At 43.7% G+C, this 26727-nt stretch overlaps 1 protein-coding gene across 9 annotated transcripts in view; it reads right to left on the bottom strand.

Annotated features, from left to right (window-relative positions):
* LOC130143173 (transducin-like enhancer protein 1) overlaps positions 1-15715 on the bottom strand; it is a 162518-nt gene extending 146803 nt beyond the window's left edge. For 8 of the 9 annotated variants that reach the window (XR_008819668.1, XR_008819669.1, XM_056325833.1 and 5 more), the window contains exons 1-4: positions 15587-15715; positions 14890-14990; positions 13190-13253; positions 13052-13096 (exon numbers count right to left, since the gene is read on the bottom strand). Coding sequence is in view for 7 of the 9 variants with exons in the window: in XM_056325833.1 (XP_056181808.1) it covers positions 13052-13096; positions 13190-13253; positions 14890-14990; positions 15587-15610 (234 nt within the window). In the remaining 2 variants the exon portion in view is untranslated. Of the gene's footprint in view, positions 1-13051; positions 13097-13189; positions 13254-14889; positions 14991-15140; positions 15517-15586 lie in introns of those variants that run through there. The other variant, XM_056325829.1, reaches the window with a different exon arrangement.
* Between the last annotated feature and the right edge of the window lie 11012 nt (positions 15716-26727).

Raw genomic sequence — 26727 nt, 5'->3', positions numbered from 1 at the left:
TTAATAAAAGCAGTATATCTGTAACTGCTACACCTCTATCAGAAGAGAGCTCTGTTGGCTTTGCATTTAGTTTAGGACATTATTTTAAAACTGCTTTCTATTTCATTCTCACTCCCACAAATTTCTGCATACACCCTTGCAGCCCTTGCCACACTAAGCCACTTTACTGGGATGGCAGTAGAAAGTTACAGCTCTTGCATAGCTGCAGAAGTGCCTAGAATCACAGTTTCCAGGGATCAGAGCATAGGGTTCCTCAAAGAAAGCAGACATTTTTACAGTATGTAAGCCAATAACAAAACTCCCTGTCAGGATTCTGTTTTTATCAACATTCAAGACTGTAATTGCAGTAGAATCTGGACTAGAACAGTAAGTGTGCCATCTCACAAAAAAGATGGCACACTAAAACAAGGGCCTGAAATACTGCGGGGGGGGGGGGGGGCAGAATCCAACATGCTACCTTTCACCAGGACATCAGAAATAACTACCAAATTAAACTCATCAACTAAATCACATGCAGTGTTGTATCTTAAATGTAATTTTGCCTTTTTACAATACTGAGTATATTCACAGCTCAGTTTCAAAACTCTATCAAAGTCAGAGAAACAATTTAAGGCCTTAAAAGGGTGTTCATATCGATGTTTCAGGTGCCATCAGGAGACTCAGTAATGAATAGCAGGTTGAGAGGATTGACAACTCTTCTGTTAGCAACTAGCAGAATAATCCACCCCACAGGACTTCTACAGAAGGTGAAAATAACATGAGATTTTTCACTACATGGGGAAAAGGTTTGGAAACCTTTCAGCAAAACTTTGGGAACAGGTCAGTAAATTTCTCCACCCTTTTATTTTTATATATATATATATATGTTCTGTGGCTCATAGAATAGAAGAGAACTAGTAAAGATACCATCTAGATTACATTCTGATAGAGAAGAACTAATTGAAACTGTCCAAAGAGCAACTAATTTGATTAAGACTGTTCATAATCCCTGCCTAGTTTATAATCATCAGGGCAGGAAGGAAGAATGAAAAAGCTGGTAAGACTTCAGGAAAGTGAATACCACCTGGTAAGATCAGCTTTGTAAGACCTGTTACTGAAAAATGACATTAAAAAAATGGTATTATGTACATTTTCTTTTTGAAAAAAATATTAAGGACATTGATGATAGTCAATACATCTGTGAATCGAAGAGGAAGGGACAGATGAAGAAGGGAAGGGATGGAATTGTGCCAAGAGACCAAATTCCAAATTATTAACTGACTTAATTCACGCAAAAAGGAAAGCACACAGGAAGTGGAAACTAGGCCAGGTGAGACAGTATGAACATATACCACAGAAGCATGTGTTTTGGTATCTACATGCCGCTAGTAAACAACAGCTGAAGTAAAGTTACTGCTCTACAGGCTGGAATAGCTGAAGGAGAAAAAAAAATAGTGGTCCAGTCCCCTCAAATAGAAAAGGAAAGATGTGGTCAAGAGACACCAAGAAGTTCAGAAAGTCTATACTTTTTGCCACCTGTCTTGACTATACAAGAATCATCACCAACCACATAATTAATATAAATTACTAGTTACACATGGTCAACACTGCAGCTTAAACAGGAAAGGAACAGATCAGAGTATTCCAGGTAAAATGTCTCCAAATTGACTAGGCCTGATGCAACAGAAAGAGCACATTGGTGAAGACTGAGCAGCTAGTGGACACCCTGCAGAACCTGCAGATGCCAACTGGATACAAAATTATTAAAGAACAGTGCCCAACAGACAGAAAAGGGAAAGCAAAGGAGCAAAGACACACCAGCTTAATTACTAGTCCTTACGTTTGGGGCACTAAAAAGCCCCTTATCCATAGACATCTAGGTGAAACTGGGATATAGATCACAAAAGTATTTTTTAGCAGTGAACAGCAATCAGAATGATGCAATGTCCAAAAAGTAAAGTAATTATGGCTGAGAGGCAGATCATATCAATGTCTTCACTAAGAATTTGTTGCTTATAGCACTATAGGGGCAACAAACAGCACAGCTAAAACTTCACAGGAACAAGTACAAAACTACTTAGTGATTAAACCATGTATGAATGCACCCTTCTCTTCTGCAAATTAAAAAGTTCTGTATGTATCATAGGTCCAATATTTTTCTGTATTTCCTACTAGTAAGCATGAAGATCTCTTCATTTGCCCTAAGCCTTAATTTGCAGAGAGCTTCAAGCTTGGAAAGACAGAATATGCTGGAGAATAGCTTCAGAACTCACTTTGCAGTGAATGGAAAAAATGAACTACAAATGAAAAAGTAGTATAGGAATAAATAGGGATAAAGGACCATAGCACGCCTAGACAGGAACATAAAGGAAAAGGAAATAATGGGCCAGGAAGGAATCTCTCAGTCACAGCAGATCAGAAGTTGAACATAAGTCAATAGCATGCTGTTGCAAAAAAAGCTACCACCACAGTAAGATGTACGCTAAGTAACCCTTCTATGCTACTCAGCACGGCACTTCCTCCCCTGGAGTACTGCACTTACTTCAGGCACTGTACTTCAGCCAGGCACCAACGTTCAGAAAATGAACATTAGACTCTAGGGGTATAGAAAATGGTTCTGGAAGGCAAGAGAATGACCTGCTCTCCCTCTGCTACCTACAGAGCTTACAAGTCACCACTATTATTGTCTTTGCTAACAGGACAAGCACCCTATCAGCAATGACACTGGTATAGCTGATCCTGCTAGGACACAAGAGAGGCACTAGGTCCTTTCCAGTGCTGTGATTCTGCAGTTCATAATGTAGACTGGTTCGTATTAGATCAGACTTGAACTTTACGCAGAGTATGTAAATATCTACAATGAAAAACAAGAAAGAATTTGAAAAACAGAATGTTACAAGCAGTTAACAAAACACAACCCTGGGAGAAGGAACAGACTCCGTAAATATGTCAAGCTGGGACATAACAAAAGAAGATCAAGGAAAACCACACAGTTGAGACCAAACAGAAAATTACTGGAACTATGCGTAACTATCCTACTTAGCATATTAAAAGCTCCACCCTTGAGCAAAGAAAGCCCCAGACTAAAAAAAGGCCCCTCCCCACAAAACAGGTGAGGCTGGGGGGAAGCTGTACTTTCAAATGCAGGTGAAGCTCACAAGAACAAGTGAGAATTAAGTGTGGCTAAATGTAATTGTTTACAATAGTTCAAAGTGTATAAAAAAGTAGCTATGCTATGTGTTAAGCAGTGTGCTAGCGGTGTGGATTGCCACCTAGCACCCACCTCTGCATCGACATACAATAAATGATATCTTGGCTCTGTCAGAGCTGCTCTTTGCACACTACATAACAAACTCCATTTGTGAGACAGTATTTCAGTTTAAAGAAACAACCTAAGAGCTTCCCATAGGTCTTGTTAATTAAAGATTTTGCATTCTCTTAACTGGCAATTTATGTCCATCATTCGAAGCCAGACAGCTAGCTGTCTACAAAATAACAGCTGGAAACCTTATAGCCAGTTACAAAAACAAATTCAGAATGACCTTGCACTCAGACTCGCCCATGAAGAACAGCAATAAGTGTTTCAGCTTTTTTTTTTTAACAAAACAAAAATCGTAAACAGAAACTACTGTGACAACCCCACAAAAGAATGACCTTCCTATTAGTTATGTTTCCCAAGAAATTATGGTGTTTTCATTCCCATCCCTCAGGAATTTAACTCAAACTTTTACATTTAATAAAGTTGAGGACATCATACCATGAAGCAGAAAGCACAGAAATTCAGGTATTTTAGAACACTTAAACCATTTCATAAATAGGCAGATTTCTGCAGATCATTAGAACCACCCAGTTTCAGATGTCTTCTCCTTTTCTTGACCTAACAACTGCAGGTTTCCTCATAGACTTAGTACCTAATCAAGGTGCAGCTGAAAAGTATACTCATTCTTGCTCCCCTTCTCCAAAACTGGAAGCTATTTTTGGTTTTGTCTGCTAATCCATAGAAACCTTTTAAATGGTACAAACAGAGGCAGCAGCATTTTGTTCTCTAAATCAATTTTATCCTTAGCCATCAACTAGATGTTCCAGCACAGAGAAAGAACAGTCCTTCCCTTCTAATTCAAAAATCCATACTAACATTGCCCTTGCAAACTGCTAAACAAGCAGTATCGGCAATTCACTTGAGTTCTGTAATATATTTACTGCAAATCCCAATGGCTTGCCTCCTAATGCAGTTTTCTGTTGTGTCTGTTCTTGTCAATACACTGACTGGCCACCTTACATGTAAGTTGCTTTGACCAACTGTTTACACAAACATCAAAAAGCTTCAAGAGGAATAAAAAAAGACAAAACAGGAAAAAGAACACCCATGTGTCTGGGGGAGGAGGGCAAAGAAAACCCCAAAACCAAAAGAAGCAAAATAACCCTACACCAAAACACAATTTAACTTCAATTTTCTGCTTTATCACATAGTCAAAAAGGCTAGTTAGCTCTTTGGATCACCTATTTCCAGATATGCAGCCCTGACAAAGATTACTACTCAGCACCCCTCAAAGAACTTTAATCTGTAATTTATATCATCTGTGCTAATTTGTTCACACATCTGAAGAACATAAAGAACAGGTGAGAGAAACTCAGCCAATGCCCAATTACAGAACAGACTCCTCTTAGACACTGTGCAATTTATCATTAGCCACAGTATACTATCATCATTATGAAAAGTTCAGTGAAACCCAATCTGATAAATTTCCTGAAATGTTTTCCCCATACTAGAAAGTACATTTCATAGCTTGCTAACCACTAAAATAATGCTCAACACTTACAAAGTTAAAATACTATTACCCTATGAAATAATGCTACAAACTATAATAAATTCTATTACAATTCCATTTAAACATACTGTGATTATGGTTCCAAACAAGAGAATTCAACATTGTTCTTAGTCAGATTCAAACTAGCATTCATTTAAGAATAAACTCTATTTCAGCAAGCTCTAAGCTACTCTTCAGTCATCTCCAGCACTATGCCATAAACAGGTCACCAGTGGAGTTCCATAGGAGCCTTCACTACAATCTCCTTTATGAATATGTTCAGCAGTGCAGCCTAGAAAAGACAGCAAGCGGTGAGTAAGCAGTGAGTGCTCCATAAGAGAATTCAAAGTAAAAACAATGGCTGAAGAACTGCAATGAGACTTACAAGTTTAAATGGGCAATGAAAAGAATTGCATATATACAAAATTTACACACGCTGGGAGTAACCACCCGTAGACTCAATGTAAAATGATGGCTCCTGAGCCTACGATCATCATTCATCAGCAAGAACTCAAACATGAAAAGAGAGTCCAGCAGTTCAGCATTTTATGGCAGCCAAAAGAGAAATTGGATATGGGGAACTTTACTAAGAAGAAAAAAAGAAAAACATCCAGAAAACAAAATAATGTGATAACATAAATCTCTGGTTCACCTGCACCCTGGGAATTACATGTAGTTCTATCCCTTTCATTTCAACAGGCTAAGCTAAAAATGAAAAAGGTTGAGGGAAAAGCAAGGAATATGATCAAGGAAAGCTACACAACTGCATAGGCTGGGACTGCCCAACCTGAAAAGGAGTCAGTACAGATGGGTTATGAGAGAGAGATAATATTTTGAGTGCATTGAAAAAGCAGCTAGGCATCAACAACTTGTCTATTCTGAGAACTGGGGGCTATCAAATAAATACAGTGCAAATAAGGTTCAAAGCAAACAAAGGTTGGGTTTTGTCCTACACCTGGGACAACCTCCTCCCCACAACAGCACAGCCAGGGTGGAAACACATTAGAGCAAGCAGTTTTGCAGAACAGGGCACAGGTGTCCTGGAGGACAAGTTGAATATGCATTCAGCCCCACACCCTTGTGTTGATGAAGGCTACACCTCATACTAGGATGCAACAGTATGACTGTAACCAGCTGGCTGATTACAAGAAATTGTTCCCCTTTCTGTTCCCCTTCTTTGACATAAAGGAACATGTTGCCAAACTGGAACGAGTCACTAAGTGACCAGTAAGATAATCAGGGAATCGGAGCACACATGTACCAGGAAGAAATTAAGTTTCAAGAAGAAAAGGATTAATGGAAGAGGACATCCAACTGCAGACTGTCCTGGTTTCAGCTGGGATAGTTAATTTTCTCCTTAGTAGCTGGTGCAGTACTGTGCTTTTGATTTAGTACAAGAATAAAGTTGATAACACACTGATGTTTCAGTTGTTGCTGAGTAGTGCTTACTTTAATCCAGAAGTTTCCCATGCTCTGTCAGTGAGCACGTCCACAAGAAACCAGGAGGAAGCAGAGCCAGGACAGCTGACCTAAACTAGCCAAAGGGATATTCCGTACCATATGTCTTGCTGACTACATAAACAGGGGTAGTTGGCCAGGACTTGCTGATTGCTGCTCAGGGACTGGCTAGGCATCAGTCAGCAGGAGGTGACCAACTGTATCGTACATCGCTTGTGGGGTTTTTTTTTTCTTTTGGGTTTTATTCCTCTCGCCTTCTCTCTCTCTCTCTCCTTTTAATTACAATTGTTATTATTATAATATGTTATTTTATTTCAATTATTAAATTATTCTTACCTCAATGCATGAGTTTGACTTTTTTCTCGACTGTCCTCCCCATCCCACTGAGGGCTGAGTGGAAGGATGGTAGTGAGCAGGCAGCTGCACGGTACTTAGTTGCCAGCTGGGGTTAAACCATGACACCAATTCTTGATTATGGAGAAGACAAACCCACACTTTTCATAGAGGTGCACAGCAGAAGAACAAAAGGCAGGCAATAGTCACCAGTGCAGAAAGGCAAAGTCCCAGTTAGTGAAGGAAAACACTCTTCACAATGAAGGAGGGTCAAACACTGGAAAGTGCTGCCCAGAGAGGTCACACAACTCCTCCACAAAATACTTAAGATGGAAATTTGATACTTACAAAAGCACAGGTTCCAAGTTCAGATTGACATTGGGACCAACCTGCAAGTAATTTACAAGCAAGCCATGGCCTTCAAGTAATAATGTCTGATCTCTTAAGCAAGCTATTCTGACAAATACATGCTGAAAAACCAAGAATTCTCCATCAGCTGTTGGCTTTCCCCTTTCTGGAAGAAACTATGTGAGCAACTACTATTGCTTGAATAGTTACAATCAGAGTCCAAGTAACAAGTGTGATGGAAAAGACAAAAATAGTAGTGTTTGACATAATTGCCATTAAATATCCCCAAATCTTACTTCAAGTGGAAACATAAACTCATTAGTTCTACTCAAAGCTGTTACCATTTTTTAACAGAACAGTATTGTGCAGTCTTCTGATAAGCACCAGTTAATCTAAAAGTGTTTCTAAAGGCTTTTACTGTATGCCAATGGTGACGTACTATCAAAGCTAAAAGATCCTATCTTCCACTTTGCACCAGAGACACAATGCTATTTTACTACTTTGCCACAAACACTTGCTGGAGCAGGGTGGGAGAAAAGGCAATTAACATGCTCAGCTTGACTTGGTGTAACAACCAGCAGAAGGGGGAAAAGCGTTCAGCTTTTTCCCTAGAATCTGTTGTGACAGAAGGGTACCACTCATTCACAAAGTTATCTTCCATCTTACTCTTCTCCCTGCCCCAGAAGATACCAGGACATTTTTTATTTTTTTTTTTGCCCATTTGAAGCAATCTGTAAAGTTTGTAAATCAACAGACATGTGGCAATGTAAGTTACAGCAAAGCAAGGGAAATTTAAAAATGTAGCCGGTAGGAACAGGTTTTCTCTCTCCCTCCATGATTATGAGGAACCTGAAATTTGGCAGACCAAGTCTAAAATGTGAGATGATCAGGCGGTATTTAACATATGTACTGTGTTTACACTGTGACATACTTCAGAGATTAAGTCGTATATGGCGTTGACATAATAGATGGTATCTGACAATATGGTTATCTAAAAGCCACATGGAGACTTATTTCACACAGTGCCCTGAATCTGTCAGATAACTCCCTCACGATAATGCTGACCTTGAGTTGGAATGTGGTCCAAAAGTCAAGAAAGGTCATTATGCTAGTCTTTCCTCCACACTCAGACTGGCAACTCTGTGGCTGAAATGGCTGCATGCAGTAAAATAAAGTACAATTTTTGAGTGAAAAATATTATGTCCCAACCTACCTTACCATTTTCTCTTTAAAAAAAAAACAGGTTTTACATTCTTATGTGGCACTTCCAACGGTAAAATGCTCTTGAAACACTTACTGCATACCACTAAAACCTTAAGGAATCATCAAGTCTTTCATTCCAATAATTAAACTGCAAGTAGGAAAAAAAATTAATTTATCTTCAAATCCCTTTTAACAGCACAGCCATCCTACTCAGGAACTGTAGAGAGCTAAGTAAGCTCTTAATTCCCTTCTATTAAACCCACTCCTGAAGACTGATATTCTAATGAGATACCAGTAGAAGATTCTGTCCTTTGCTGTGGAACATTAGAAAATATGCCACAAAACAGTCCAGGCTGAAACAGACATTTAACTCTTGTACAACTGGTTAACATACACAGTTTTGGAGTTTGTATACTCTTCTATAAGAGGCAAAGTACTGAATGACAGGTCTGCCTCCTGACAGGTCAGAGAGAACACAATAACCCACCCAAAGAGAAGGAAACCAAGCTGTCACTGCTGGGAGAGCTGAAACCCAGATACTATCGTAGTTTATACAGTCTGTCAATTGGTTCAGCGGCAATGAATTTTCCTTTCTTTGGCTGCCTGCCACTGAACACAACCTAATCTTGCACCTAAACAATCCAGGTATTAAATGCACCGGAAGCCTTATCTTCTGACTTATGCCATAAGATGACAGAGCTCGTTAAAATAAAAAGGTTATTTTCTAATAGCCAGGGGCAGTAACCTTGTACAGTGGTATTTTGTAACACCCAACCAACTCTACATCTTGGCCCTAGCAGCTGATCATAGAATCATTTAGGTTGGAAAAGACCTTTGAGATCAAGTTCAATCTTTAACCTAGCACTGCCAAGCCCGGCACTAAACCATGTAACTAAGGTCCTCACCAGGGATGGTGATTCCAGCACTTCCCTGGCAACCTCTTCCAATCCTTCACCAGCCTTTCAGTGAAGAAATTTTTCCCTCATATCCAATCTAAACCTCCCTTGGCATAACTTGAAGTCATTTCCTCTTGTCCTACTGCTTGCTACTTGGGAGAAGAGACCCACACTCACAACACTACAACCTTCTTTCAGGTAGTTGTAGAGAGCTTCCCGAGTCTCCTCCTCTCCAGACTCAACAGCCCCAGTTCCCTCAGCCGCTCCCCATCAGACTTGTGCTCCAGACCCTGCACCAGCCTCGCTGCCCGCTCTGGCCACGCTGCAGCACCTCAGCGTCCCTCTTGCAGCGAGGGGCCCAAACCTGAACACAGCGTTCGAGGTGCGGCCTCACCAGTGCCCAGGACAGGGGGACCATCGCTGCCCTGGCCCTGCTGGCCACACTGTGTCTGGTACCAGCCAGGGTGCTGCTGGCCGCCTTGGCCACCTGGGCACACTGCTGGCTCACGCTCAGCCGGCTGTGGACCAGCACCCCCAGGCCCTTTCCCACCAGGCCCTTTCCAGCCGCTCTGCCCCAGCCTGTAGCGCTGTGTGGGGCTGCTGTGACCCAAGGGCAGGACCCGGCACTGAGCCCTGTTGAACCTCATACAATTGGCCTCAGCCCATCGGTGCAGCCTGTTCAGATCCCTCTGCAGAGCCTGCCTGCCCTCCAGCAGGTCAACACTCCCCCCAGTTTGATGTCATCTGCAAGAATTACTGAGGAGGCACTCAATCTTGTCATCCAGATCATCAATAACGATATTAAACAGAACTTCCCCCAATCTGCTTTGCAGCCACAGATGTCACGGTGGAGAAGATCTGACCTGGACAGTATAACACAAAAGAGAAACTTAAGACCACACAAAACATCCTTAATTATTCTGTCCCCTTGACACATATGAAAACAATATGTGAATCAAATGCATTTAACCTAAACAAATCCTCAGGTGCTAGTCTCCTTTTCAGGTATGCAGAACTTAGTAACTATTCACCTTAAAGTAATTTCTCTGCAAACATGTAAGAATTGACACACAGCATCCTCTTAATTTCAGAGTTTATTTCTTAAAAAATAAGAAAAACACACACAGAAACAAGACACCCCCCAAAAAAAAACCAACACCAAAAAAAGCCCCAAAAACCACCCAAACCTACAAACCAGGCACAAATATGCCAAAAATGATTATTTCCTGAACACTGTTCAGTCAGCAGGTTGAAATGCAGCAGCATGTCAATTTAAGTACACAGTTATGCAATAAACTCTGTGAAGTGTCATGCCAAAGCTAAAGTTGTGAAGGAATCTTTCCCATGGCCATTTCTGGACTCAAATGCAACATATTCAAGTGGAAAGCTCTTCAGTAAAGCTGTTTGTGTATGGAACATTCATCCTAATTAAGTCTGTTTATAGCAACAGTCAAGTCTTGACTAACTGTTTTGGTCAAATTATAATAGAATACCAAATTAAATGAAGAGGGAAGTACTGATACAGTTGTATCAGCAGAAGTAGTCGATCCTTTCATATGCAGGCAAACTGCAACTACTTCACTTTATCATCAAAGCGGTTCTACCTTAAGAGTGATGTACACAGTGTATGCAGTGTAATTTTTTGGTTTTCAATCAGCAACCCAAGCACTCTGAAGGGCTTCACACAGAGTGCAGCATCCACATAGGAGGCAGGCCTTAAAACGTTAAAGCTTGCTCAGTGGAAAGTTTCCCCATCACTGCATTTTTCAGTAACAAAGATGTTGTCAGAAATGACAATTTTTCATGTCCCCTGATGATGCCTTGCTAGCATTTGGTTATAAGCCTTAAAGCAGGAATAATTTCAGCCTGTCAGGAGTCTAGCTAATGCCCAGTTTCCCCCTAGAGAGAACTCCTGTCAAACATAATGAGAGCTCCAAAGGCCCTCTCTACAACATAATGAGCACTTAGGCCATGCTGGTGATCAGCCAGCAAAAAGCATCAATTTGAGCCTGGCTACACCCTTGGGGCTAGACGTCACCGGTTTTTAATAAGAATTATGATTACTATCTGCCAAAAGCCTCCTCAGAACTTATTGTTAGCAGTGCAAATTCAGAAGAATGTCACTGGTAGGCTTTTTTGTTTCCTGTAATCTAAGGCCACCTACATACTGAACTGTAGCACCATTTGGCATCCTCACTTCAGGCACCTAAATCAAGAGTCTTTAAAATGAAGGTGCTACTTTTATTGGAAGTTAGAATTACTTAACATGTAAAAACATAATATCTGAGATTCACATCCAGGGAAATGTATTTATGCCTTCAAAAGCTTATTATTTTCTTAACAACATACACAGAGCAAGTTGCTCTACTCTCCCTGGCTAGAACCAACATAGGTATAATGCTCTGCCAAAAACCTTAAAAGCTTCTGAAGTATCACTGCCTACTGGGTATGTAATTATAGTTACCATATATACAGAACATTAAACCCTTGCAATACACAGATGTTAAGGTCAAAGTGGAAACCTCAGTTCTGACACTCTTTAATCTTGTGGGCTTAATTGATTTTTACCTAAAGTTAATTCCTAGTACATTTACTGAAATCACACATTCTCCTGAAAGATCTTCCAAAACCAACATCCACTTTGCACCAAATGCAGTTCCTATACGGACATTGGCTTCCTCACAGGTTAATGTGCCAAAAAGTTGTTTAGGAGCAGAAAAAAAAAAAAAAATCAAAAAACAGAACATAAAATCCAAGAAAGAAATCTCCAAAATCACAAAGCCTGAAAAAGCCACCTCACAGAAAAACTGACTTTCTCCTAAAACACAAGACACAAGAATACTAATACAGATACAGTACAGAACCAATTCAAACACTACTCTAGTTGTGCTGCCTTCCTATTCATTGCATTACTTTTTAAAGAAAACGAGGTGTCATAATATTTCTTCTTTTACCAGCATTTTGGATTCGAACATGCATTCCTCTAAAAAACAAGAAAATACCTACCCAGCTTTGCAGACAGAAAGTTATCATGGAACTGCAATATCCTTATCAATATTTTTAGGGGAAAAAAAAACCAAACCAAAAAAAATATCAAAGAGTTCAGAGTTACAAAAGCAAAATTCAACTCTGCAATTCACTTGCTTAATGAAAGTCTTTGAATATACTCAAGATCTGAAGCCTGAACTAATCAATTTCTTCGCTGTGCCCTAGCCGGTCAGCCATGCTCTTTAATTTAATGAAACAAGCGTTTTAGATGAAATAGCACATACACATCAAGAAAGAATTGTATTGTTGCACTTTGAAATGTGTCCAACTGTGCAACTTCATCTAATGATAATTTTTTTAAAGAGGCCATCGATCTCTGAAAGACTTATTGTACCAGCATTTTGATGAAAAAGTGAATGTCAGCGTATCTACAGAATACTTACACCCTGCCATTAATGCTTTATTTGGCAGACAATGACTACTCAATTGAGGGTCCTCTGGGCTGAGCAATCATTTAGCTTTTCTTCTCTTATGAGGTCCTTAGTGTCTTGTTCCAGTTCAATACTCTTTTTATTCACCATAATAGTGGCCATAAGTGTGAATTTTATGGGAACTTGCAAACTCATAGTCATAACTAGAGCTTTCCAAGTCACTGATCTTTTCATACCTTTGAATGGCAAGGATTGGAGCAACTATCACTACATATGCTACACATGCATAAGACCAGTTCTACACATCAAAGGCTCACTAACAAAATAAAACCACATAAAGCACTGAATTATATTTTTGAAACCACGGACACAAGACCTTTCCTATTTTTGCCAACGTCTTTCACGACCAATACCAAGAAAGCCTTGTCACTCAACCTAATCTATACATCATTTGACAGCAGGTAGGCAAAGGTTTACTAATCACAGCTACAAATCAGCCTATTGATTCAGACACATGATATAGTCACCCGAACATAAAGAGAACAGCTACATTTAAATGCACTAGACACACCGCAGATTTTGTGGTTTAGAAAACAAAATGCCTTACCTGTTTGTGCATTTCAATGTTTAATCCATACGACATTTCATAATACTGCAAATAAAGGACCATACGTTATTTTCTTATGCTGCTTTACATTGTATTAGGAGATATTTACCGAAATAAAGAAAAAACAAATATACTTACCATCACATAGTGCCTCTGCATTTCTGTCTTTTCGCTTGCCAGTTTCTCACATTCCAATTTAAGGCTACAAAATAGATCACACTTTAATATAAGTGTTATGTCACTTGTTTTGACATCTACCTACTTCATTTGTATTTTAACAGATACAGTTAATTAAAAAAAAAACAAAACTCATTAACACACAAATGCAGACAGCAAGACCCAATTCATTCTTTAAGCAGAAACGCTGAACAGGAAATTTAAAAGGTATTTCATGGGTGCTGTATGAGACCCGAACTGTCTCCAGAACCCAAACATATCCAATCTTCATGCTTTGACAAGGAGCTGCCATGAAGTGCAACAACTTTCAAGCCAGAACAGGATCTGAATTTCTTCAAAGTACTTCTCAGTAGCAAAAAAAATAGTATTTCCTTGTATACACCACTTAGTAAGTTACTGCCAAGTAACACCACTCAGGTTTACAATTACAGCTTGAGTATGTCTATAATTCTTAACCTTAGGTACATTCTAGCTAAGGTTATCTTGCCCAGAGCTTGAAAAAATCAGTAACTGACTATCATTTACTTGCAAGTTTGGTTTGTATTTTTGTTTTGACAAATGAAAAGAAGTCACATTCAGCACTTGCTATCTCATCACTAACAACGATAAAATTCTAACTAGTTTCGCTGAGGGCAAATGCCTCGACATCGTCTTTGTTCTCTGGCACACTGATGAATTTCTTTTTTTTTTTTTATGACACTAGTAAAGGACCGAGGGAACATTTGGTGTGTAAGCCCGCATTTTTCACTTCCAGCTGCAACAACAAACGTTTATAGTTTACAATGCACTTCTAAAGTAACAAATGGCTTAAACAAGTTAACGATTTAGGCTAACAGTATCGCAGGTAAGAAAGAGGAAACCTAATCAAAACAAAGCAACTTCTGGCTGGGAAACCTGCAAAGCTTTTACTCCTACACAGGCCCCGCAGGTGCATGTAAGTACAAAATTGGGGAAGATTAATGCCCCTTTATACCAATTGCCCTGTGTATGCAAGAACCCACACTCTACTAAATCTCTGTAGGGACCTCAACAGCAAGCACAAATGCAACAAGAACGTCTGAAGGACACTGCACAACAGCCAGGAACACATGCCACGGCCTCAGTGGATTCACGTCAAGTTTGTATGAGTACTCCAGTACTTGTGTGCTTTAACAATCCTTCTCGGCTCTTTAAGCACTGCACGTTGGCATTTTATTAATAATTGCATTAACACCACTCGCAAATGAGCAAACATGAGAATTAGCTTCCTTAATGCTCTGTGCCGCAGCATTAGCGCAGGTCTTTCCTCGACATAATTAAAAGAATCCTCCACGTAAGGACCCCTCACAAGTTGTTTGTTTGTTTTTTTAACGCGTACAAGCACCGAACCGCTCCAGCTTCGAGAATACCGCCCCTCGCAGCTACCCCGGCAGGAGGGCGCGCCCCGGGCAGCACCGCCCTCCCGACCGCCCCGTCCTCCGGCACCCCCGGCCCCGCCAGGGACCGGCTTCCCCGCGCCGCCCCGCACCAGGCCGGCCGGCGGCGGCCGGTGGTGCCTGGCCCCGCGGCGGGGCCCAGCCTCGACATCGCACGCCACCGCCTGGACGGGGCCCTCCAGTGCAGCCCCCCGCGCCCAGCCGGGGCTGCGCCCCCCGGCCCCGAGGCGGCCCGCCGGCGCTCACCTGTGGTACTGCGCCTGGAGGAACTGGAACTCCTCCTTGATGCGGTCCAGCGACTCCGGGATGGTGAATTTGAAAGGCTGGCCCGCAGCCTGGTGCGGGGTCTGGCGCAGCGGCGGCCGGCACGGGAGAGAGAGGCATGTTCAGACACGGCGCGGCCGCCCCGCAGGGAGGGGCCGGCGGTGCCCGCCCCGGCAGGGGCGAGGGGAGGGAGAGCCCAGCCCGCCCCGGGGCGCTGCGCACACGTTACCCACCTTCCCGTCCCTCATCTGTGGGGGGCGAGGCTAACCGCCCTGGGGGAGCCGCTCCGGCCCCGACCCACCCGCTCCTGCCGCCGCCGCTGACAGGAAAGCGGGGCGTGCCGGCTCCTCCCCGCGACCCCCGCCGCGGGGGCACGGCCGCCCCGACCCGGCCGCCGCGCTCGGCGGGGAGGGGGACGCGGCCCGGCCCGGCCCGGCGGCGACTCCTCGCCGCAATTCCCGCGGCAAGTAAGTTGCCCGCGGAACAAAAGGGGTCGGGGAGGCGGCACGTTCTCTCGCTGGCCGCGCCGCTCCTCCCAAGAGAGGACAAACTTGGGAGGGCGCCCGCCCCCCCGCAGCCCGGCGGGGGAGCCCCGGCGGGGGCAGCGCCCGGACCGCCCCGCTCCCCGGCCGGCCCCGCGCCCCCAGGGCCGCCGAGCGTCCGCGCCGTCCGTACTTACGGGGTGCCGGCTCTGGGGGAACATGGCTCCGGCCGCGGCGGATCTCCCTCGCAATGCGGTTCTTGCGGAGAGCCGCCCGCCCTGCCCTGGCTTCACGCCCGGCGCGCCGAGGGGGGCAGGAGCGGCGATACCGGCCGGCCGCCTTCCCTCCGCCGCCGCGGGGAGGAGCGGGGCGAGGCGCCGCTCAGTGCCCCCGCCGCGGGAGCATCCCCCGGCCGCGGCGTCCTTTGTTGCTGTTGTTCCGGGAAGGGCTGGGGGTGCCCGGGGAAGGCGGGCGGGCCGCGCTCGGGACGGTCACCGCCGCTCCGCGCTTCCTCGGCGGCGCTGCGGCCGGCGCCCACAGCGCCCGGGCGCGGCGGGACGGGACGGGACCCGACGGCGCCCGGGGAGGCGATGCAGCGGCCGCGCCGCCGCGGCAGCGAGTGATCTCCCTCTCGGCCTCGCAAGTTGCCGGTGCAAGTGTAAGGCCGAAACCGCGGGCGGAGGCGAATCCTCTCCCCACTTCTGCCCCTTGCCGAAAGGGGAAAATCCAGGCGGAGGATGCGGGACGCGGCGTCAGCGGCGGGACCGTCGCAAGCCGGTGGGACGAGAGAAAGTCTCCAGGGAGGGCCGCGTTGCTCCCGGGCGTCGGCGGAGGGGCCAGGTCATCGGCAAGAGACGGAGCGGCGAACAAGGAAGGAAAGCGGCAGGAGGGCGGGGAGCAGGGTGGGGGGGCTCTGCACAGGCGGCCCCGATCAGCGCAGCTCCAGTAAGTAGCACATGCACCAAACGCAGGAGGGCAGAGGAGGGGGAAGCGCACAGGCAGCAGAGACTCTTCCGTTAGTTGCAGAGGGGTCCCTAGGACAAAAGAAAACCGAAACCCCTCAAAATGCTCGCTGGCCCGTCCGGCCAAGGCGCCCGCCCCGTCGGGAGGGCAAACAAAAACGAAAAAAAAAAAAAAATAAAAAGCGCGTCCGTATCGAGGCTAAATCAGAGGGCAAGCTTCGTGCAACGGCACCACTGCAGCCTCCTCCGGGCGGGCGCGCATCGGGGAGCTGCGTGTCTCACCAGAGCGCCCCGAGCGCGGTACATCGCGGCGGCAGCAGCAGCAGCAGCAGCCGCATCCTAATCCTCCGCCGCGCTGCCCCGCCGCTTCTTGCCGGCCGGCCCAGGATAAAGTTCTTCCCCAGCTGAAAGATGCGGACCCGAGCGGCCGGAAACGCCACCGGCCCCTTCTCCTCCTCCCCTCCGCACCGGCCGAGGGAAAGGGGACGCTGGGTGGCCCCGCGGGAGGCGCTCGGCGGGACGGATGCGCGGCCGAGGGGGACGCGCCGCGCTCGCCCGCGCCGCTTACATTAGCACGCGGTTTCACACTCCGCCAGCTAACCAGCCGTCCTGCCCCGCCCACGCCGCCCCGCGGGGGGGCAGCAGCCGCCGCCGCCCAATCGCCGGCCCGGCACCAACGTGGGGCCGTGACGCGTCCCGGCCCCGCGGGCCAATGGCGAGAGCCCGAGTCCCGCCGGCTCTCAGCCTTTCGCTGGGAACCGTTTCTGGCGGATCGGCAGGAGCGCTCCGCGCCGGCCAATAGGACGGCGCGGAGCGCGCGGAGCAGGCGGGAGGAGGGGGAAGGTCGGTGGGAAGGAGAGTGGAGAAGCTGAGCTGTCAATCAAAGTAACGTGGGGCAAGCGGGCGGGCGAGGAGGGGCGGGGTAGGGCGGCAGCCGGCGAGCCGTGCGTGCGGCGCCTGCGCGCGCCCTTCGCCTGGGTCCGCGGCAGGGCGGGATGGCGCGCGCTGCTGCCCCGCTGCGCGCGGGGTGCGTTTCCCGCCGGCTGGGAGCGCGGGCGCGGCGTGACGTTGGCCGGCGGGGCCGGGCCGGGCAGGCGGGCGCGGAGCGGAGCGGGGCGGGGCGGGGCGGGGCGGGCTCTGCGCCGCCAGCCCGCGGGAGGCGGCTCTCCCGAGGGCTCCGTGGCGGGGCCCCCGTGCCTTGCGTGCGGGCGCTCGTCACCGTGCGCGGCCGCCATCTCGTGCCATTAGCGACGGGGACGCACAGCCCGCAGCACAGGGCCAGCGCCGCACCCGGGCAGGGTCTGCCGGCAACCGGGCCCACGGAGCGCGGGGAAGGGGCGCCGCCTCCGCGCCCTGAGAGCCTCCCTTGCGGCTCGGGCGGGCGGGTAGGCCCCTTCCCCCGGCTCCGTACGTGCGGCGGTGCCGGTGCGTGCTGCGGCACCTGCTGCCGGTGCGCCCCGCTGTAGGGGAAGCGCTGTGCGGAAGGGTAAAGCCTCAATGCCTGCTGCCATCCGTCAAAGCACCGACCGAAACGTTGTCTGGAGTGACCCTCGATCAGCCAGAAGCAGTCTCTTGGGGAAAATTGGCTTTTTTATAAGAGGGGCCCGCTAAAGGAGAGCTGGCAAGAACTTTGCTGTTGTAAACGGCTTACAGTCCTGCTTGAGGTACAGGAGGGTCAAACAAATCCCAGATGCTCCCGGTATGACTGCTGGCATGACACAGCTTGCAGTGGGAACTATACTTCAGAGCGTGTCCTCTGTTGGTCACCACCTTATTCATAGCAGGATTACTGGATAAAATGTGAAGTACTGGTACCTTGATACTTAATGCCTCAAGACATATTTATACTGTTAGTGTACCTGTACTCTACCTAAAAAGAGGCCTTATAATGTTGTATCACCATTTAAATACAGGAAGTGTCATTTTATAATTGCATTTTCCTACAATCTCCCATCAACGTTCACTAGAGACACTTAGAATCCTATTATGCTTCATCTTGTATCCTAGAGAAAGAGCAATCTGTGTTCAAAATTTGATTTGAAATTTGATATGTTGCAGTATCAAGGCATAGCTTTACATACTCAGTGCTAATTTCCATACTACATTATTCCCAGTTTTACATAGAAAAGACCAAAGGAAAAGAAAATTAAACTCCCTCAGACTTTTAGAGTGGTGTTTGGACTTCATTCTGGGACTAGAAGAGTTTTGATGCTGAAAACAGATGCACGCTGTGCATGTGTCTGTGTGCATGTGTATGTGTACACATAATGGTGTCTGTACCTATGTGTGTGTACGTGCACATTTATCTTTTGTGTGTGAATGCATAAATGAATACAAGGACTCGTAATGTTTTATAAGAGATGAGGCAAAATATCCTTGATAATGACCTTTGGTAGACTGTGGTTCCTAGGACAGGAATGTAAACTTGTCTGGTGTTCTGCCTGCATAGGTAAAGCTAAAAAGCTTGCATTCTGTTCCTAGCTCTTCCCTTGTAGTCCTGGACAAACCAACTCCCTGCTCTGTTCATGGAATTGGAAAGCTTAATTAATTAGTGCTTATAAAGTACTTAGTTCTTCAGATGAAACATACCATAAAAATGCAAGCTTTTAGTATATACTTTATGCGTGTACCTAGTAGCTATGGAGTCTGTAATAATTTAACACTTGCCTAACTTTGGTTGTACTTTGCTTAACCTGCTGGCATGAGTTGTTAATGTGATAGTACCACGACCACTGTGTTTTGGAACATAAACAAAAAGCTTTTTTTTTTTTTTTAATTGCTTACCTACATGAAAGTTGAAATGTCTTGTAATCCTTATTTGCCATCATTAAAATGTCCAAGGCATGTTTTAACAGAAACTAAAAAGCTTTATTTTCCTGATTTTTTTAAACAAGTGCTTTTAACCTAGTTAGATTCTGCAATCAGACTCAAGGGCATTTTGAATCTCGTCCATTATAATCGGGATAGAAGAGCTGTAAAAGCAGTAGCAGAATCAAATGTGATTATTTTGATTTTTTTTTTTTCCCAAATGAGAGCCACTGATGTTACATACTATGAACAATAACCCACATGATCTGGTACTTCACTAATTTATAGTGCATTGTCATTGGCTGAATACAGCATTAAAATTTCCTCTTTGTTAGATGGGTATAAATTAGAATTAATTCCAGAAAACTGAATGTCTTCATTCCATGGCGATACTTACTATTTTCACCACTGAAAGGCCATAATATGGCTAAGCATGTTTTAAAGAGCTGTATTCAACTCAAGGTAGTATTTTATAATACCACACCATTATGCCACAAAACTGTACATACTCTACACACTTCTCAAACTGCACTAAACATAATTGTGTTTAAACCTTTGTCTCATGCTTTAAAAATACAATAAAAACATTACCTTCAGTATTAAACCCCCCCCCCCCCAAACCATTCTGTTGAGCCAACTCTGCTGTTTGAAATCAATTGTTTTTCACTGTAAGCATTTAATGTAGTGTTCTTACCTCGTGTAGCAAAGGGCCTAATCCTTTTGCATTGACTATGTACTGAAAACTCACACTGGAAGCAGTTGGAGCTTTGAGTCAAAAGAAGCAGCATTGGATCCAAAATGTAGTGTGAATATATTGAAAGAGTTTCAGATGTAGCATCTGTTCTTCAGGGAAATGACGTATTGTATGATGTTCTGTTTACCACACTGTTTATATTTTTTCCTTTCCTCTTAACAGTACTATTTACAAGCAATATTTTTTAACTTCCCACAAACTGGCACATAGAATAAAAATGTTGATGATGTTAATCGCTAGGATTTTGCTACAGGTGGGTGGAAAACTGTTCAGCAAATTTGTGATTTATTCCACTGTTCTACCTACACAGAGCAAATCAGTCGAGAAAGCAATTATAGAATTCAATAGAGTTTATACTTTCAGAGTTTTAGATTGAGAGATCATTGGATTTTCAACTGAGAGAGAAACAGAGAGTACATTTAAAAATTATATATATGTGCATGGGCGGAGGGAGTTGTTCTATTTTTGAGTATTTTTAATGGCAGGATGGCACAGGTGGAATAGAGAAAAAAATGTATAAGAGTCATACAGTGCATGTGGTATAGTAGTGACTACCTATACAGCTGCAAGAACAATAATTATTATGAGGATATGCAAAACAATATCACTTTTGAAATATTTCTGTATGTATGAAGTGCAAATGATGTGAGCGGGGTAAAGCAATTACATTTCTAATTATTCGCTATCTTTTGGCTAATAGCCACCGCATACCCTCTTTGTAATTTGATTTCTTTTTAATTAGTAGCTTTCCTTGTAGGCAAGATTGTTCAAAAAGTTGCACTGGGTCATTTTATCATCATGACTGTATTCCCTTCCCCCATTCTTTCAACCTTAAAAATTTCCCAAGTCAAATTAAAAAAAAAAAAAAAAAGTCAGTAGCAGATCGTACAGCAGTAAAACCTCAAATAAAATCAGATCCAAAGAATCCCTTGTGGTTTCACACAATATGGTAAAATTAGAGATTGCAGGAAACCAACAAAATTAAACTGGGAACATTTGAAGAGAAATGACCAGGCTTTATGAAAATGACACATTGACTGGCCAGTATGTTTTTTTATCAACAATTTCTTTGTTGAGGCATAGATGAAAGAAACCTGCATATGTTTTCGTTTTGTTCTAAGTCTAACTAGAAAATTACATCCAGATGTTTAATAGGCATTCTGTTGGGTTTTCTGCATTGATTAGATATGTTGGTACTGTTTGCTTACAAGTGTAGCTGGATCATTAGCTAATGCAAAGAAATGTTTGTAGCGAGTTGCTAATTAGGTCTTTTGGAAAGTCTCCATACTCAGGAACAATTTGTACAGTGGCCAGAAAAACTTGCAGTACTTGAGAAGTCGCTTTCCCTTCTGTGTCTGGGAAAAAACAGCCCGTTGCTTTCCCTAATCTTCTTTTGCCTACAGGGATTGCTGCTTGATCCCAATGGGTTGAAGTGCAAATAAATTAGGAAGAGACCACACACACACACACACACACACATGCGCACGCACGTATGCACGCATGTGCACATACACACACAAGCGCGTGCACGAGCACCCCCACACCCACCCCAATCTGGTCTTTCAGTCAAAGTGCAGTCGGACAACCTTACAAAAAGCAAACCAAAATTGAGTGTTTAAAACTAAAATGTGTTAAAATCTCAACCTTCATGTTATCAAATACACAGCATTTTTGAGCATACTTTAGAGACAGATGGGGAAGTCCTTTATGATAAATGAGTGTACTTGAATTCATTACTGTGGTACTTATAATTAAAGTAGCTCTTTCACAACTTCACTACTTTTGCAGGGTACTTCAAGACAAAGCCTAGGGGAAGTGTATACATGAATGACAGAGGGGTGAAAGAGGCGCAGAAGAACTTCAATCTTCTGTGTTTTGTTAAGTCTAAACAGGGGTCAGAGATATTACCTGTTTACAATATTGTCAGAAAAATTTTGTAGACTTCATGGCTCTGGCCTGATTTTAGATGCAATGTCACCTTCCAAAAGATGCTTGACAATGTCAATGACCTTTCTAATAAAGACCACCTGCAAGTATACCACATTTCAGTCTGTTGCAGAAAGAGGTCTCCACCACAGGAGATGACAGCAGAAGGAGCAGCGTGTGTCTATTTTGTACAGTAAACAGGGGCACATGCTCATACCAGCTCCTTGATCCTGTCGTCGCACACATGACTAAGTTTACTCCTGGAAATAGTCCCTTTGAAGTCAGTGACACTGCTTGCATGAAAAAAGGATATATCTATGTCAGACTTCACCAGATCAGGGCCAGTATACAGAATGTGTAGGTTGTGTGTGACGCACATATGCAAAACATATGTGTTTTTACCAGTGAGGCTACACAAGAGTAGAAGACTGGGTTTATCCCCTTTTTGGGGAGTTACCTAAAAGGCAAGGGTGTCACAGAAGTACAGTTAACCGTTTCACTTCAGTGGACTAGTCCTGGTACACTGTTTCCCCTGACTTGCAAGAACCTAAAACTTTTCCAGCCTGTTTTGGTTCCCTATATATTATCTTTTGACATGAATAATAGATTTTTTAAATTATTTTTTCCCTAACCTGTCAATAACATCTTAGAAGAACTCTACAGATCACTAAAAATCCTTAGACTTAAAACCACAGGGGAGACACGATTGAGACAAACATTTGTTGCAATGAGCGAAGGAAGTTTCATCTTAGAAAGAAAGAGATTATCTGAAAGGGAGAGGTGGCTCCAAGCGTTCTGGCATTTCAGGGTTAGGAACAGTAACTGCTTGCTGGTACAAAGGTACATAAAGCCCTGCCCTTTACTCTTATATCTCTGTGTATGAAAGCAACAGCCTTGAGGAATCTTCTAAGTACAGACACGATACAGAAATACTGTGTGCAAAATCATGACTGTTAGTCAATAGTAACAAGGTTCAGCTGGAAGCTGGCTGGCGTTTGGCAGCTGTTTCTCTAATACTTCTGCCCCTCAATTCTTCTGAATTTGAGTTCTCGCCTACACTGAGGTTATAAACCCCATATGAGCTGTTCTCATACCAGCTTTCTACTCCAGACCTCAGATTTCAGTCCGGTGGAGTCTAGATGAGAGCAGATTGTGCTGTCCTGCTGTCTCTTCATAATGCACATGCTGTAATGCACTGGCATGTTATGGCTGCAACATCTGCAGAGATGCTCTTCCAGCACTGGTGGCACAGAGGCACTAGGTCTGTTTCCAACTTTCCCTACACTGTAAAAGCTCTGGGCTCCCATATTCTTGAGGGAATGGATTTACCAATATGTCTTTTTAGGATCCAATGGGAAGTGGAGAGATAGGAAAGGAGCTGCTGTACAGGGATAGTGATGGGGAGGAGAACTGGGAAGAGGGGATATTATACAGGAAGGGAACCTTCCGGTACCAACATGATGCAGTTCTTAACAAATGTGGGAATTTCCTTGGAAAAACACCACTGAACTTCAGGCAAGATTGTAAACAGTTATAGTTCCTCACAGTATAAAAAGAAAATAATTAAATGTCTCAGTCATCCAGCACTGTCGGCTTCTGTTTCTCTTCTCACTCTGAACTTGACTGCCTTTCCACTACTTTCAATGCAGGTGTCTCAGTTTATATCCTGAAAGGCTAATATTATATATAATGACAACTGTGATTATTAATAGAGCATACCCATCCTCCAAAATATGAAATCATGAATTCAATAGTTTGACATATACATAGAACTATCACTAATATGGATCATCTACTCAGCCATCAAGTGAATGCTCATATGAAGTATCCCATCAGAAAGACAAATCTTGCAACTATTGATCTTTTCTGATACACTAGTATGCTTGTAATCAGTGGCATCACCCTGTATACAGCTGTATGAAGAAGAGGAAAAATAGATCCACCCTGTGCAATTCCACTTATATATTATTGCCTCTGAAATACCAATAATTTTTTCTTTCTGCTGCAGATAAGCATGACACGATTACACAGACAGTAGAGTAACCATGCACCAGTAATCCAAATATCTGAATATTTAGCAGTTAGAAAGCATGATGAAGAGTTAAGATAAACACTGGTTGTTGCAGAGAGAGCAGCCAAAGTCACTGAAAGGACATTTTTTTTGTGAAAACAGAGGCCTAATGTGTGCAATATAGATGGCATGCTGTACACTGAATTGCTTGGTGGAGGAGGGAATGATTGCGTGGGGGGTTTTTGGTTTGTTGGTTGGTTTGGGGTTTTTTTTGCTTTGGTTTGTTTTTAGGTTTTTTTGTGGTTTGCACATGGATGATTTGCCATCTATCCATCTGACCTCAAAAGCAATAAAAAATATGCACATACCTGTAATTTACTGTTATAAATTCAACCATTTGGTAGTAAGGTATTTTCTGTCCTCTCACATTTTCTGCTGTACCTTTGCTATCTGTTGATGTGCTTATGCATATTCAGGTGCTCAGCTGTCTGAGTTAAGTAGCATCCATGCAGGACAAAATCTCTGTGTTACATCACCCCAGAGCATAGCTCAGGAGAATGTCTATGCCCTAAAACTGGCCGTAGGTTGTACTTTGGGCATAGGCTGGATCTTATAAGTGAAATCATAGTATATTCATCAATTGTGCAACAAAATAATTAAAAAATCTCCCCAGTGCAAACCATGAAAAGCAGGGCATAAGCAGCACAAAGCATACAGATGTGCCTATACATCATTAGGCATTATACATTGGATTAAAAGTTCTCATATTGCCCATATAGACAGTTAACAGTTAAGTGTCAGTGTTTTACTTTTGAATTAATCTATTTCACTTAAATAAAAGAGTTACATGATTAGTCTTAGGAAGGTGGTTCAATACAAGAGCACTTCTACCAGTGCTCTTCACATCTGCAAGTGAAATGTCCTTAAAAGACAAGAACAGTATTTGGGGATTTGTAGAAAGCCACTGGTTGTATAGACCATTATTAGTGAGGTCCTATCAGTCAGGCACCTTTTTTGAAAATATTCTATCGGATCATAACATACTGACAATTTCCCTCCCCTTCCCTTCCCTTCCCTCCCCTCCCCTCCCCTCCCCTCCCCTTCCCTTCCCTTCCCTGCCCTGCCCTGCCCTTCCTCCTGTCCTGTCGTGTCCTGTCCTGTCCTGTCCTCTCCTCTCCTCTGCTCTCCTCTCCTTGCCTCTCCTGCTCCTTGCTCATTGTGCCCAATTTTCTTTTAGCTCAACAAAGCTGGAGAATAACAAAAGGAAGAGGTGGGTAACCATTTAGGGATAGTATTTTGCATGGCAAATTCTGCAATCTTGCAGAACAATACAGAATGTGGCATTTAATTTTCAAGAGAAGTGTACTACCTGCAGCAGTAAAAGGACAGTTACATCAATGAGATTCCTGAAAGAGTGCAGGTGTTTTATTCATTTAATTAATTTGGTAAAACTTCATCTGTTTTGTTTTTATTTACATCCTTTTTTTAGGAGCTTGATTTTGCCTGTGTGTCTTAGAAATTTTGGTGTGTCTGAACATATATAGACACCTGAGTAGCTATCACAACTTGTCATTTAAATAAGTAGATGTTTTTATTTTGAAATCATGTACTCTAGTTTGAATTAGAGGGTTGTACAGTTTCTTTTCTTATACTATCAATTCCATTTGGAAAAAAAGCAAATAAATGTGGGGAGAAAAAACAAGTCTGAGGCCATCGTTCAGCTTTAGGTCTGTCCATGACTGATATACTATGGAAAGAGAAAAGGCCATGTTCTATACCATTTTTCTTTAAGTGGTTCACAGAGGGCTCCTGCTGAACTGGCCAGATGGTGCAGACAAGGTCACACATGTTTTTAAATAATTTTTGAATATTGGTTGGTTCTCTCCATACTAGCCAGCCAAACCACAAGACAACTGCTTAATCCTCAATTGAGCAAAACTCCCACAAGCAAAATGCACAACAAAGCCTGGCATATTTTGCCCCTGTGTTTGAAAACAATAGGAGCGGAAGCGTATTTTCTGACTTACTTCTATCCCAAGCTATGAGCCACCTCGCAGAAGGCCCTAGGAGGGGAACACGTCATGTATGGAAGAAGGGGTATGGCACCAGGATGGTTGTCTTCTAATGGTTTCCCTTGAATGTGAGGTGCCAGTTGCAGCACAGCCATAAACCTGGTCTCCTTTTCTCTGCCCCACACATCTCCCTGTCTTGTGTAATATCGTAAATCAAGCTGATGTGTTTCCCTGTCTCCTGGGTCATAAAGCATGAGAGACTTGCAATGCATGAGGTACAGGGCTAACTATAGGAATACCAGCTGTGTAGGGATCTTGATCTATGCATTCAACAGGTCTCATTCACTTCAGCTGAAGTAGGATTTCATCCCAGGTAGCTGACGTATCTAGTAAAATACACTAATTGTCCTAAGATATACTGAGAGTTTTCCTGCTTGGGATATGTAAGGAGAGATAAAAGCAGTTATCCAGAATCACCTATCTTAACCTAATTGTCAAGTATAGCTTTGTTCTCAAGAAACCTGTGCAACTGCAGAAATGTTGCTGCATATAGTATGCAGAATTTTACTGTAGGGAATATTTGTTCCTCTTTGTTCACTGTTTCTTATTTCAAGTTCTTTCATAATTTTGCTGCCCTGCATGAATGCTGCCCGTTTTTGCCTGCAAAGGATATCTGTGACTTGTTACTTGCACAGAGAAGTGTTAGAATATAGTTTATCTGGAATATAGTACTAGAAAATATATTATCAGCAGCTGTTGAATTCAGAAAAAAAAATACAACTTTCTCTAGATAGCCTTCTATCACTTACTTTTGTATGTGTATATATTTATATATATTTTATTCCACAGAATTTTTAACTTCTAA

Source organism: Falco biarmicus, chromosome Z (genome assembly GCF_023638135.1).
Source record: "Falco biarmicus isolate bFalBia1 chromosome Z, bFalBia1.pri, whole genome shotgun sequence".
Classification (NCBI taxonomy): domain Eukaryota; kingdom Metazoa; phylum Chordata; class Aves; order Falconiformes; family Falconidae; genus Falco; species Falco biarmicus.
This window is presented reverse-complemented; position numbering and strand designations above follow the sequence as displayed.